At 38.3% G+C, this 14943-nt stretch overlaps 1 protein-coding gene across 1 annotated transcript; it reads left to right on the top strand.

The window, feature by feature from the left end:
- Window positions 1-376: 376 nt before the first annotated feature.
- LOC104408334 (aftiphilin-like) lies at window positions 377-12520 on the top strand (the record flags this gene model as incomplete). The annotated part of the gene is made up of 4 exons (XM_010017900.1): window positions 377-437; window positions 2064-2147; window positions 6095-6218; window positions 12016-12520. Coding segments are annotated over 4 exons (414 nt in total), but the record flags the coding sequence as incomplete, so codon positions are not given.
- Between the last annotated feature and the right edge of the window lie 2423 nt (window positions 12521-14943).

Raw genomic sequence — 14943 nt, forward strand, 5'->3', positions numbered from 1 at the left:
TATAATTGGTGTATACATAACTTTTTATGCAAAATGCATTGTCTTCCTTGAAAGTATTAATAGTTTAACTTTCAACTATGCCTTAAGGTTTTTCTTTAATCAAATTCATGTGTTTTTGTTAATTTGCAAATCTTGTTAGAGTTAGAGGTTACCTAATCTGTACTGTTCAGAATTTAATGAGACTTCCTATGGTAGAACAAATCTACTTTGAATCTTTAGTGTATATTATGAAAATACATGCCTCCTAAAAGTTAGGGCTTGCTCATTTAGTTGTTTTTTTAGTATTTAGACGCTAAAGAATCTGTTGTTTGAACTGCTTTGCATTGTTGTAACCTGAACTGACTATAAAATCTGATTTCTGACTTTTCAACTCTAGGAATCTCTACCACCTGTCCAGTTTGACTGGAGTAGCAGTGGCCTTACTAACCCTTTAGATGGTACGTCTCTCCGTAGAGCCTCTAGCACCAGAGCTAGAGATAAGAAAGCTACAAAGTTCAGACAAACATCTATCTGCTGATTATTTTTTTAAAAATACAAACACACACATATATATAAATATATATAATATTTATTTCTTACTCCTACCTTTGGAAATTCAGGCTTTCTTTCTGATTAACTGTGCCCCTATGTGAAGTATTAGGTAGTCTGAAAAATATCAAGTTAAGTATTATTTTAGATGCTAGTGTCACAGTGGCAATATTAGTACTACATTATGCATAACTGCAGATTATAATGAAACTCTGAACAAAAGAGCATTTTAGATCAAGTTTTACTTCTTAAGAGTATTTTTCACCAATGAACTACTATCTCTTTAGACATCCTTTGAATGATGAACTTGTGTATAGTGGCTACTTCAAAGCACAATATTTTAACCACAAACTGTTTGCAAAATATATACTTCTTGAGCTGAAAGTTTTCAGATTTACAGATAATTTTATATTTCAAAAAATGTGACTTCATCTGTTATCACTTTTGCTTACATGCAAGAGCTAATTATAGGTAATATATTAAAGAGGTAGCTATGAACTTATTTGTATCTGTAAATGTATATAGTTACCACATATAGGACCCTTCACGTGTGTCTATTTTAATAGCAAAGTGAGTTGTGCCACCACCTCCAGTCTCAGAAATGCAAGAGCATGCAAAGGAAATAAAACAAGCTTTGGAAACTTGTTTGACGGACAGACTAGAAACCTGTAAAGAAACATACTTTTATGAGGAGCCTGCTAACAGCAATTAATTTGTGACACATAAGTTGTTCAAAAGCAGGCTAAAATAAACTGCATCTCTTACTCCACTGGTGTTGCCTCATGGTGTTGTTTCAGAACATGTGGGATGTAAGAGTATGGATAGCAATATCATGGTGCTGAAGGAAAGCCTGGATGGACCCTTTTGCTGTTGTCTGGTGTCTTATTACTTCAGTCAATCATCATGCTTTCTTTTTAATGAACAACTTCTTTAAAATGTATCTTGGTTTGATTTCTGGTTTAGTACTAAAGGGGAACAGTATAACTTACCAGTGAGGAACTGGATACAAGAGTGGCATTTGTTACCCTGCTTTAAGATAATGATAATTAATAGCTTAAAGCTGCTAAATAAAACTTTACAGGGTTCTTTTGGTTCTTTGCTATTTGGGGATCTGCTAAGTCTTCCTGACTTTCCTGGGTTTCAATTTCAGTGAGGGGAGCAAAAGCCCACTATATTCTAACTCTAAGTTGACCTGTATATTGTTTCCCTTTAACTGATCACATCTTTCTTTCTGGGTCGTGCTGGTTCTCTTTCATTTTTAGATTGAAATAAATATTTCTATTTTCAAGTTACTAGTGTTGATTTCCTTGCTGCATTGTACATAAGGAAATGTGCACTGAATTAAGTTGTTAACATTTTAGAAGGTACAAACTAATACTGTAAGCATTGTTTTCATGTCAATTTTTAAATTGCGTACTGAGTACTAATTATAACTTGCATGTTCAAGTGTGTGTCTTACCCCTTTTTACACATAAACCCCTCCCTTGGCTTACCTTCTATATGGCTGCCTACCAACACGGTCACTGAATTTCAAGCTAGTGGAGGTTCCACTCTTCTGAACCTTGATTTCTTTGGGCCCGTGGATGACAGTAGCTCTAGCAGCACCACCACAATCCCAGGTCAGCAGAGTGTTAAAACCACAACTGTAATACTGTAACGACTTACTAAAAGCATGAGCACATCACTTGACTTTCCTATAAACAAGGAGAAATTTTGCATTGTGTTTCTCTAAAATGTCTTTCTACTGCATTTTTCCTTTAATCTGTGTTCTGTTTTCTGATGTTTTGTATCGAGTGCCAAGTATTTAAAAGGTACTGTCAGCTCTGTATTTGTCACATGCTGAAGGAATGAATGGCTTTTATGCTCTTGCAAATAAGATGTTAAAACACTTGTTTCAAATGAGAGATTTTGTGAGTTAACTTTTCTAAGCACTTAAAAATTGAAAAATGCTGTGGATAGGATGATTCTCCAAAAATGAGGCTTGGTGTCTCTTCTGAATGAGTTGTCTCCAAGTTACAGGATTATGATGTTATTTAGAAGTTATGAGTGAATTTAAAGTCACAAAGCTTAACATATCAAAACCCTGATGGGGTTTGCTGCTACCAGAAGGTTGTAAATTTGTGTGTGTGTGTGAACTACTAATATTAATGATAAAGTGAAAAAAGTGTTTTAACATCATTCATCAATAGGTAACAAGGATAGTTGCATGTTTGTGGGACATTAGATGTTCATGAACAGTAATTATAATGCCAAAGCACTTTATCTCCAACTTACTCCCTTAAAAAGGAGATGAAAACTCCACTCTCCATTAAATAATATATGAAAGTAATTGAATTAATTTATCACATGGTTTTGACATGCTCTGACTATTTTGCACGAGCTTGTGGAAACCTACACTTCGAATGAATTTCTGCAGGAATTTAAGGGAACATTTTGGGGATTTAGCCTAGTGCATAGGTTAAGGAGATAAGGCAAATACTATTCCAGTATCACATCTAAAACCATGATGATAATTTTCTTCATAGGAAGGTGGGGTTTTTTTTATTTTGTTTTAATTTTTAAAATCACTTTTTAAGAGGTTTGGGGGTTTACCCCCATTTCAAATAAGTGCTTATATTACTGTATTTTTTGTTTTCAAAAAACAGCTTGTTGTTTGTTTTTGTTCTGGTTTGGTTTTTTTTAGTTTTGAAATTTGATCATTGAAGGCAGTTTTGTTGCAATGCATTCCAAATGTCTGTATTCCAACCTTGAGAAATGTCATTATCCAGATGAAAGATGGCAGGTTTGTCATGGAAATGTTAGGTAGCAACTTCAAGAAACTTAAGTCTTACAGATTCTTTGGTGTGTGCAAGTCTAACAACAGAAGTCGTCAGTACCCAGCACGTGTGCTGCTTGTGCAGTTGGATACGTTCTTGTGTCCTGATGGTGTGCACACTTGAAGTGATTACAGGAGAGATGCTGTTAGCCTTTTATTGCCCCTTTTTTTGTTATTGGTGTTTGTTTCATTGAGTTACAGGTACAGTCACCTTCCCTGGTATGCCCTGTAGTGCCTTTTTTGGTGACTTTTATTTGTTCTGGCTTTTCTTTCTTCCTGACTTGTTTCTGGGAAAGTCATTTGTTTCTTGGCTTGCAGCTCGTGTGTTTGTGTGTGTGTTTAAGAGCTTTGTGTGGGGTTTGGTTGGCTAACTTTCCTTCAATATCTCATTAAGGTTTTGCAGTGCTTTCCTTAAATATTCTCTAATCATTTGAATAAAATGGAGAATATGCAACTCTTAAAAAATAAGTAAAGTAATTGAAAGGCAAATTGTTAGATCTTTTGGCTTAAAGAAGAAACTTTATCAGCAGCAGAAGTCTGTTCTTTCTCTGGAGACCTTTAGTTTTGCTTACTATAGATCTACCCTGTATTCTTCTGAGTCTGATTTCAAGCCAAAATAACTTTTTTATTTTAAAAAATTGCATTCTACATTCTGAAAAGGGAGTTGTTAATTTCTAGTATGTCCCCACAGATTTAGCGTATCATCTTATTTCTCATGTTAATAGTTTAACACAAATGTAGCTGAGTAAGAGAGGTGCCTAAAGAACAGTAAATTGAGCAGCGACATCGCATGACAATGAAAATGAGTGCAGGACCATAAATGTGAATATCTGAATGATGTAACTTTTAAGGTTGCATTTAACTTTTGTTGCAGAGTTGCATGTCAAAGGACTCCTCGTTTCAATTAGTTTTACAATTTGTACCTTAATGGGATTTCGCAGGCTTCTGCAAGTCAAAGTGTATTTCTTCAAGTCTTTCTCTCCCTGATTGAAAGTGGATATTTTATGGAATAGTTGGGCTTTTTCCTCTTTTCAAGTTCTGTAAACATCTGACAATACTTAAAGTCTTGGTATACTGGTCTCGGGACAGTATGTATTTTGCATGAAACTTAACTTTGGAAACACGGACTTAAAAAAATGTACACTGAAAACACAGCTATTAATTTCTAATCAATTCATATTAAGTGGATCAAATGTTCTCCCATCCCCCACCTCCTGCAGCTTAACCAGATGATTTTCTTCATTGTACTTTTAGGTCAGCTTAGTTTCCTAACAGTGAAAGAGTATTTGTGCACAAAGGACGAATGATCTACACACTGCGTGGGGAGAGTTTATGCAAAGCAGGCATCTGTTTGTGCACGTAGCGCTGCAATTACTGGGTGGAAAAGGCAGGACTATAAGCACAGGCATTTTCATTTTTTTTTTACTTAGCAATCTTTTGGTATTTCAGGAGTACTTCTAAAAGTGTTTTGATCCACTCAGACTGGATAAAATCAGCAGCACATCAGTTTATAAATCAGTTTCTATATGGGGTGGTAGCTACACGGGACCATCGTGTCCAAGTATTTGCAGCGTTTGTTCTGCAGTGTGAAATGCTTGTGTGTTGGCCAAACCAGCTGGCACTAGTGTGACACTTGTTTAGAACACAGGTGTCTATCATGATGCTTCTGTATAAAAATTCTACACTGTTTTTGAAAAATACTTGTAATTGTGGATGCATATATGCATACTTCATTTAAACCCATGAAGCATGAAAAACCTGAAACTAGAGGAATATCACTAATTTAAAGAGCATCTGAGCAACAAAATGTGTTGTAACAGTCTTTCCTCTTGATCTGTTTTGATAGTTCTAAATCATAGAGACTTTATTAAAGAAAACATACTTAGTATCTGGAAATACTAGAGCTATTTCCTACTATGATGTGATGCTCACTATTAAACGGGTAGCATTTCACTCATACATGTATGTATTTTTTTGGATGCAGTTTTCCATTGTTTGCATTGTTTTCAGAATGGCCTCTGCTGGTAAAATTTGAAATCCATTCGCAACGCATGTGATGTGAAAATTCAGCATCCGAGTTAAGGTATCTGAAACTAGGAAATCAAGGCTGAAACATCCAGATACTTAATGCTTTATGAATACTTGAACAATTAAAAGGGATCACAGACTAAAAAGTTGTGGTAGCATTACACTTATTAATATGTAACTTTTTTAATGCCATTCCACTTCTTGGTATCATAAGATCTGCTTTTCCTCACTTAAAACATTTTTAACGCAAAACATTTTTAACTCTTGCAAAAAGCAGGATACTAAATGCACTCTCATGCATGCCAGTGCTGCATGTAATCCCTCAGTAAACAGATGGTTCCTGGTAACATGAAGTATTCTTCTAATACAGTTGAGTTGAAGTACTTGAAACAATCCATTTTACCACAGCTGACGTTTTTACAGGTGTTTCATTCTAAAAGGTAAATCAAATTTGTTTTGTCTACTCTTAGACTGAGACATTGTATGCCAGGCTTGATCCACTGTGCGTGTGTTTTCTAGTACAACTGTAAAGCTACTGAAAAGGGTGGGGACAGAGGAGGATGTTTCAGAAATGCAGACATGTCCTGTCATGTCCTTTTCATGTATTTTGAAATCATAAATGACTCAGATGTTTACAGAAAACAGTCTCTAGCAAGTTGGTCTGTGGCTAATTATTGCTATACTTGCCTCCAACCATCACTGATTATCATTTTATACTATAAGGTGTGGATCCTGAGTTGTATGAATTGACAACCTCAAAACTGGAAACTTCCAATGCAAGCAACAGAGTGACTGATGCGTTTGCAAGACTCATGTCTACAGTGGAGAAGGCAAGCACGTCCACAAGGTAAATACTCTTTGTTGTGCTTTTTTCTTTTTCCAAAAGTGGTGTGAAATGTGAGGAGTAAATGCGTGTGCTGTTTCAGGTCAGAAGTTCTTGAATGATTGAAAGGCTAAAATGTAATTATTAAATTTAAATATGAAATTCATAGTACTGTAGTTCATATTTCAAATTGTCATAGACCTCTAAAATAAGATGGGAAGCAGTTCATGACAAAAGTTGAAAAGCTAGAGACGAGGACTGAACTGGAGGAAGCAACATCCTGAGAAGTGAGCTGATTCCTAAGAATGGACGGGTAAACTGGGCCACGCAGTTTGGTGACCTAGGACTTTGGCAGAAGACTCTCCTCAGTCTTCTGTGTATTTTATAGGTATGGAATGATCCACAGGTAAAATGATAAAACTGACTAATAATAATGACGGTATTTGTCCCACGTATTTCTAGCACCTCTCAAAATTTCAGTGAGCAAACATCAGATTAATTTTGCTGTTGCAAGTCAAGGAACGAGTGTGCAATTGGTTTAAGTTGTCCTTTCTGCTTCATGGATCTTGTGTGACATTCTTCTGTACTTCTTTTTATAGGTAGAATTTACATAAAAGCTTTAGGTGTCAAATGTCTTACTTGAAGTCCGGCCTGTTGAATGGGTACAGAACAGTCTTTCCATTTATAAGCTTGTATTCTCCAGGTTTATTTTTCAATCTGTATTTTAGCAGTATGATCCTGGACTGTCTTAAGGTGTAATTAATGTCTGTGCCCATTAAAAGAATCACTGAGTGATTCTCACCAAGTAAAACATTTCTGTTGTTGAGGAATTGCATGCTTCAACATGCAACTAATATTAGTTGCTTTACAATTAATAGATAGTTTAACATAACCTCACTTGTAAGTGAGCAGTAGGGTTTACTCAGCACTTTCAAACTAGATGCATTTCCATGTAGCATAGCACTTAGAGAGGAGGTGTGGTTGAAGAGATTTGTAATGGTGGGAGGTAACTGGCTTTCTTAAAATTACCAGAACTATCGTTTTCAAGAGCTCTTTAAAACATGTTCTTTCATTAAGAAAACTTTCTTGCTAGCTTTCCTGCAGGGAAAATGGTCAAAGGGAACACGGAATAAAAACAAGCCATGAAATTTCAAGGGAGAACCAGTAGAGGGAACTCCATACTTCAGTGCTGAATTTTGTGTCTCGGCTTTCGGAATGCCTATTTTTCTACCCATGGAGTGTTTCTGAAAATGCACTAGTGGGAAAGTTTGACTTCCACTAATTAGAAAAACACAGTTACCTTTAAAATAGTTTTGTTATATATTCTGTCTAGTTTGAAATTCACAGCAGAACATACAAACTTTGTTAATTTTTATCTCCGCTCAGATTTGTACCTACGTGCTTTCTTTAAGAAGTCGTAGCTTACTTTTTCTTTAGAAATTAACAGGGAGGTTTGCTTTGCTTGAATGTTCACCTTCATTTTTCTGTACTGTTTTTTGAGATGAGGGGTTTAGGTTTTTTCCAGTGCTTCCAGAATGTACTGGAAAGCTCTCACTTGTGCTGTTAAAACTCTTTATTCAGATGTCAGAACTCTTCGCCTGTTGTGGAGAGCATTACTTACTGATAGGAAGAGCTTCTAGATCTGTGCTCTAGCAGTATCAGGCTGTAGAGGGAGGGTGGGGACCTCAGACTTGGCAGTTAAGTTCAGATACACGCAAGGATTAGCAGTTTTAAAGCATCTGTTTTCAGTGTTTAATACATTTTGTATGTTTTTGCCAACTCTGAATTTTAAACATTTCAAGTGTTTTTTTCTTTCTTTAATTCCATGCTCTCCAAAAGAAAAGCAGTCTGTTTTTCAAGCTAGAAACCTTCAGAGAAATAAGGTCTTATCTCAGCAGTATGCCAAATATGTTGCAGTATGTTAGCTTTCTGCAATAAAATTGTTTTTCTTTTTTTTTTTTTCCTTCATAATGAACTGAAGACTTTAAAATAGGAGTGGCTGGGTACAGCCAGCTCAACAAGGATGACATTCATACACCAACCATTCATATGGACTATTAGCCATTCATGATAACCAGATACTGATACGGGGAAGATGTAGCCAGTGGCTTAACATCACTTTGATGGCAGCTTCGGTTGTGCTAAGGCTATCCCATGTCTGTAATTTGTCTGAACTCAGGATCTATAGGGTAAAGTTTAGAGTGAAAACGCCATTGTTCAGCTCTAAAAAGCCATGTGAAAAGTTGTCTTTGCTTAAAAGAGCCTCATCTTTTGCATTCAAACCCATCTCTTGAAGCAAGAAAGCCAGTTTCCCAGAAGGAAAGTGTTTGGAGTGCAGGGGAGACTTCTCCCTCAGCTTGAGCCTGAAACCCTGACGGCTGCAGTAAGTGTTGAAGGTCAGGGATCCAGTACAGCATTCCACAGACATTCTCCAGCCTTGCCCGGTTCCATAGAATTGGCAGAGATCAGAAGTTTATCTGCTGTCTTTGTGAAGGAAAACAGAGCACTGATATCTTTCCAAGAAACAGACGAAACCCTCATTTAGGCTGGAAATACTCCTTGGGGGAGGTGTTGGATGGAGCAGGCTACCTCTTAATTACAGAGTGATTTTTTTAGAGTGCATTTCTCTAATCATTGTTGCTGTTAGAGCCTGGCCTTGCTGGTGCTATCCACAAAACCCTTTGCAAACATGAGAGATGACTGAAATCCTGAAAGACTTGAATGCTACAGGAAGGGGTTGGAATGCAAAACAGAACAGTGAGGTGTGAGTGACACATCGACAAAGTATTCCCTAGTTCTTGCAAAAGTTTCTTCCAGCAACTTTCCTGCCCGTCAGTCTGGCTAATTTCTTGCAGCTTAGTGTTAACATGCCTTTGAAAAGGAAACTTTATGCCAACAGGTAGAGGGACTGGTACAATTGCTTGGGTAAGGATATCCCTGCTGTCCTCTGTCTCAGGAGGAAATGTAACCTAGTGTAAGAAAAGAGATGGATGGGGGCAAAGTGCTATGTAGAGAGTAGTTCTAAATCCTGCATGAGGCAGAGACCTTGTTGTGAGTGAGGGCTGGGTCCTTTCATGGTTTAGTAATCAAAAGTTCTGGTTCCAAAGCAGACAGTAGTAGTACAGCCACTGCTGACAATCCGCTCACTTGGCATCCATTCTGAAAGCTATGATACGTAGAAATTAAAAGTACAGAACAGAACATGAGCAGGAGAGGCTCTAAGATGTTCCCCCCCACCCCAACCGACCAGGGTTTAGCAAAAGAAGCTCTTGGCAATGGAAACGCCTTCAGCAAAAGTGGTGACTGAAATTAATGCACTGACACGATTATTTCTCTTGCCTCTCTCAAAAGACACCACAGTTACTAGGCAGTTTGGTAGGTTTTAAGGGTAAAAACAGTCTGCAGTGATGATGCTACTTTGTCTTTTAAATTTAGAGAGTTAATGAGTAATCCTTTAAGGTTGCCCCAGTGGTATCTGCTACCAAAGGTGCTGACTGTTACCCAGAAAGGGTACTTACAAGTGTCCAGTTTATTGTCTTCCAGAGGAACCTGCCCCTCTCCATCAAGGAATGCAGACTTTAGGTTGTCTCATCCCAATCTGCACTTGAGATGATTTTAAAAAAGGCTTTGAGCCTCATTACCAAGTGCTTGTATCTATAGCTGTAACTTGGTCATAGCTAAGTGATGTTTACTGTATTAGTGTTTTAGCTTGTCCTTCTTTACAGGTAGTTTCACATTAAGTAGATAAATTATTGCCAAGGGCCTCCAGCTGGGAGGGGAGCATTCAGTAATTGGGTGAGATTCCCATCTGACTGTGCTCACTGGTGCACATGTTCTGCTGTGATGTTGCAGAGACCAGCTAGTACAGCTGGAGCAATAGCATTATCCTGTGATAAAGGTCTGGCATATGACCACCAAGTGAAATGCAGTGCTGCCTCTGGGATGCAGCAGAGCCGTTTCTTAGAATGCCACAGTTGAGCAGAGGAGGAAGAGGCATATAAATAGCAAGGAGAGTGTGAGCTCCATCTCGGTGCCTGATTAACAATTACAGGAACTCCTTTTAATGCAGATCTTGGAGTCGGCCCTCTTCCTTTGGCTCCCTCTGTCAAACACTCTGTAGTTAGCTGTAAGTCCTTGATCACCAGGAGTTTGTACCGTTAAGAGGCTTGTGGTAAGTGATTACTAATAGCAGCTCCAGATACTGATAACACAGTGGTGGGTGAGAACCACATTTCAACAGCTCAGAGATAGTCCTTCAAGTGCAAACAGAGCTGACTGTGAAGTTGTTAGAGAAGGAGGCACATATTGGCTCTCTGCTTCTTCCTTCAGTAAATCCAGCACACAGCTTTGTTTATCCTCCAGAATTTGGTAATCTGCCTAGTCAGTGGCTCATGAAATTCCACTGCAGCAGAGAAAAGAAAATATTGCTATTCTAGTGAAGGAAAGTCGGATTTGGTATCTAGGCTGCCTCATCTAGAGATCTTTCATCAAGTGGAGATTTCAAGTAGCAAACAAAGTGATAGTTCAGTGTCAACACAATGATCAGTGATGTCAAGGATGAGTTTGACTCCAGCTTGTTTCTTTTCTTCTCCTCCTAGCTAAGAAATTCTGACACTGCTTCCCTTTGCTTTCCCCTCATCTCTGATCAGCTGAGGAAACAATCCTGATGGGTGCTGACAAAAGAAAATAGAAGTACATGCTGCTGGTCATTGCCCTCTCAAGGGCTCCATTTAAAGTTTGTAGCTAAGACAAGGTATAGAAAGGAAGTTTCTGAAGTGTTCTAGGGAAAGGCAGCTTGTTTGGTTTCAAGCCTTTTGTCTCAGCTTTTTGGCCCAAAGGTGGGGGAGCTTATTTAGCTAGAATTTCTAATGTTGTTACAGGGTGTAGCAGGTGCCTTTTTGGAACGGGAATAATGTTCGATGTAAAACTGAGTATTTCTAGTAATAGGCAGTGTTCTTCAAAGATAGACCAGATGTCTGTGAAATACAGATGTTTGGGCAGGGGAAGGGGGTCTTCTGGAGTGGTCTGAGCCAGGCTTCATTTTACTTAAGAAAAGAGACGGGTTTGCATGAATAGTGAGAACCAAATTACATAGAATTCAGATCTCTGTATTCATTTTTGCTCAGTAATTCTTATGAATAATGCAAAAGGCAAAGTAAACGCCAGTGACTCCCAAACTGCTGTATGTATCATGGCTACACATACTACTGCACTTCAAAGCAAGTAGCTCCCAAGTTGTGAGCCACCTTCTGCTGCTGCTGAGCCCTGGCAGGGGAAAAGGGTTCATGGATCACAATATAGAGCAGTATGATGTATAATCTGAGAACAGTCATGTTGGAAACACAGCATAAGTACTTTTTTATTTTAAAAGTATTAAGTAAGTTAGGAACTTCTTCATGTCCTTTCAAGATTTTTCCACTTTCATTTTGAAAGGTTATATTGGATTTAGGTACTTTAGAACTAATGTTTCTGTTGTCTTATCCCTAGAATATGGGCATGGTTGTCTCTTCAAGTGAGTCTCTTCATGCTGGAACCTGGCAAAAAAAGGAGAAATATATTAAAATTAGCATTTGAATAGGATTTTTTTTCCCCCCTCCCCTCCTTATTGCAACAATATACAGGAACATTTTGCTGACTTTCTGTGTTAACATTTTGTTGGTAGGCAGGTAGGTATTATAACATTAGACTTCTCACGTAGCTTACAGAAGTGCCTGTCAGTGGGAGACAAACTGACAGAACATTGCTTCAATCAGTGATTCTTTTAGTGATGCAAAGGGTATCAGGTACTGTATTAATGCACTTGTTCTTTTCTTCTCCACAGGAAGCCTAAAAAGGAAGAACATCTTAGTGAAGAGGCTGCCAAGGTGATTTCTAGCCTTCCTGACTTAACTTTCATGCATGCCAAGGTGTTGATGTTCCCAGCCACATTAACACCTTCAACAAGCTGCCAAGAAAAGGTAGACTAAAGTGATGTGAATTGGACGTTTTCTATTGATTTTTTTTTTCTCTTTTCCTTCCCTCTGTGGGTCGTAAAAAGCAATCTTGCTTTAATTAAAAAAAAATCAAGTTCAGATGATTTGTTGGTAAGCAGCACTAGAAAGGTATACATAGTAATGTATATTTATTTACATACCGGAGTCCTAAATTTATATTAGAGAAAAATGTAAATAACTGGGGGTAAATCTTTTTGAAGATCTATTCTTTTTGTTGTGCTGGGCTGTATACAGTTCTGTCTTTGTGAAATACACTGGTGGTGTCCTTCTTACAAAACATGAAAAAGTTAAAAAAAAAAAATAAATAAATCCTAAAAACAAAATGAAAACTTCGATCTTCACAGTCTGTGAAGTCGCCCTTAAAGGTTTGCAGATTGCATTGAGCATCTTTTTCTTTCCTGCATATATTAAAATAACTATTGCTGGGGAAAAGGAACCCAAAAGGTTACTTTGTCCCTTTGCAGGTTTTCAGTTATTGTTGTTTCTTTAAAACCCAGTAATTTCTTTTGTGTTTTAACAAGCTTAAGATGTGATTTTTCCTTTTCTTCTTCCCCATCCCCTCCCCCTGTTTGATTTGCTGATCAATCTTTGTGTTCTTAAACCTCGATAGTATGGCTCTGTCACTATCTAGCCTGTTGAAAGGTATGCTGTCAGTAACTTCTTGTTCCAGTTCTGGATCACCATCTAAACACTTGATTTTTTTGGGTCATTCGAAGGTTGTCTGCTTTTAATCAGTTTGATTTGGAAAAGAAGGACCAAAACTATATGAATGTCTTACAATGAAATTTACCTGTTAAAATTTTTTTTATGTTCTGTTGTACCACTATTCCTGTTTGATTTTGCACAGTGTAAAATGACATAATCATAGATTGCTATGGTTTTAGGCTGTATATACAGTAAAAAACTATGGGTTGTAAATGTCTGGGGAAATTCCTATGGAAAAAAGAGAGCTATGTAGAAGAACCTCTAAAAAGGTCAATGTGCATGCCCAAGGTCTTTTGAGATTTAAGTGTGTAAATTTCCTTTTAGCTTACACAAAATAAAATAATTTAAAAGATACATATGTTTACAGTCTGCTATCTTTTTATACAGAATGTAGATGTTACGTTTCTGTTGATGGCAAAATTGATGCCCTGCATTGACAGTACAACCTATTGCAGTACCACAAAACATGCCTGTCTGTCCGGCAGAAGGAGAAGCAGGGGGTTTTTAACAGCTCTGTCTAGTGCTTTGTGATATAGTCTTTTATTTCTGTCTCCAGTTTGCCTTCTGGCTTACAGGACAGTGTGGCTCAAGACATGTCGGTATTTTGGGTTAGAGACTTCTCCAAAGTGCTTGGCAATGCTCATCTGTAAGAAACACAAATTGTGGTGAGGTGAGAAAGGACAACTGCATTCACCTGTTTCTTAGCTAGAAATAAAAATGTAGATGTAGCATTCATTTAAGTTTCCCAACATGTTAGCTTGCACTGAGCTGTCAGCAGCAGTCTCTTCAGGGCCTGTGAGTGGATTGTCTGCAGGTAGGGCTTGCTCTGGGGGCTGATACTTCTTGAGGGTGTTTTGCATGGGCATAGACTCTCCCATGCCTAACCTTTACCATGCGCACAGCTCTCTAAGTGCTCAGTAGTCACCACCAGTTCATCACTTCAAATCTAGTTCTGAGACATCTCTGCGTTTTCTTACCTCTTCGTTAAGGTCTTTATCATCTGACTGCACTTGGGTCAGAAGAGTTAAAGTTCAGTGTGATGCCATTAGCTGGGTAAGCTGAAATGTCCATGCAAAAAGAGGCTTTCTCCTTTCTGAAATGCCTTTGAGAGATGAACACTGGAGTTTTCACCTTTGTGAATGCAGGAGTTTCAGCGAGTGGTGGCTACTCAGAATTGAAAGAGCAGCTCCTACAGTAGTGATAAAGTTAATTTGTAAAGGCTAAATTGGCTCCTTTGCCGTCTAATTAGTATCGCAGTGTACAATGCTGCGGTATCAAACTGCACCTTGTTGTAGCTGAAAAGGTTTATGCAAAAGCCATCTGCTTTACCATGTCACCCCAAAACACTTCTGTTTGCTGCTTCTGCAGCTTTTCACTACAGTACTGACTTCATGCCTGTTACGTATCAAAATCAGCTTTGCTAATCTCACAAGTTAAGCATAGTATTCTATAGTGCATGCTTATTATGTCGCTCCATTCTGGTGTTGGGCTGCTTTAGGTTAAAACCAGCCCTTTTGTTTTCAGAGCTGTGGCGTGTTCCTCGGAGCCGGAGCAGTGGTATAGCTGCGGCAGAGAGCTATAGCTATTGTTTCAAGGAGAATATGTTTGGGAGCTGACTCATGATCCTTGTCTGGCAGCAAGTGGACTGAAGTATTAAGGAGAGGTGGGGGTGGAAGTGCCAGCTGCAAGTTGATCTTTAGTCTCCTCACAATTGCCTCTAGAGGCAGCTGCCCATTTGTCTTCCAGTCTCCAAGTGCAGTACTGGTGGCCTGCTGTAGAAGGGGGAGGGGGAAGAAATGGCAGGGGGAAAAGGAGATTGCTGTTGTGACTGATGTACCAATCTGAAACTTCGTGAAACCTGGCACTACCTAGAGTGTGTTTATGGGATTTTTAATGTTCTTTCTGCCTCCCCAAAAGAAGAAAATTGCATCCCACAGGCCTTCATGCTGCTGAAAGACATAAATCTTCCATCTAAATTCAGGCTTTTCAGGTGGATGCTGGTTGCCTTAAAACATAGCATTGCTTTTTGTCTCCCGGCTTAAGCCCCCTTC

The sequence above is a fragment of the Nestor notabilis genome, unplaced genomic scaffold (assembly GCF_000696875.1).
Source record: "Nestor notabilis isolate BGI_N333 unplaced genomic scaffold, ASM69687v1 scaffold24907, whole genome shotgun sequence".
Lineage (NCBI taxonomy): Eukaryota > Metazoa > Chordata > Aves > Psittaciformes > Psittacidae > Nestor > Nestor notabilis.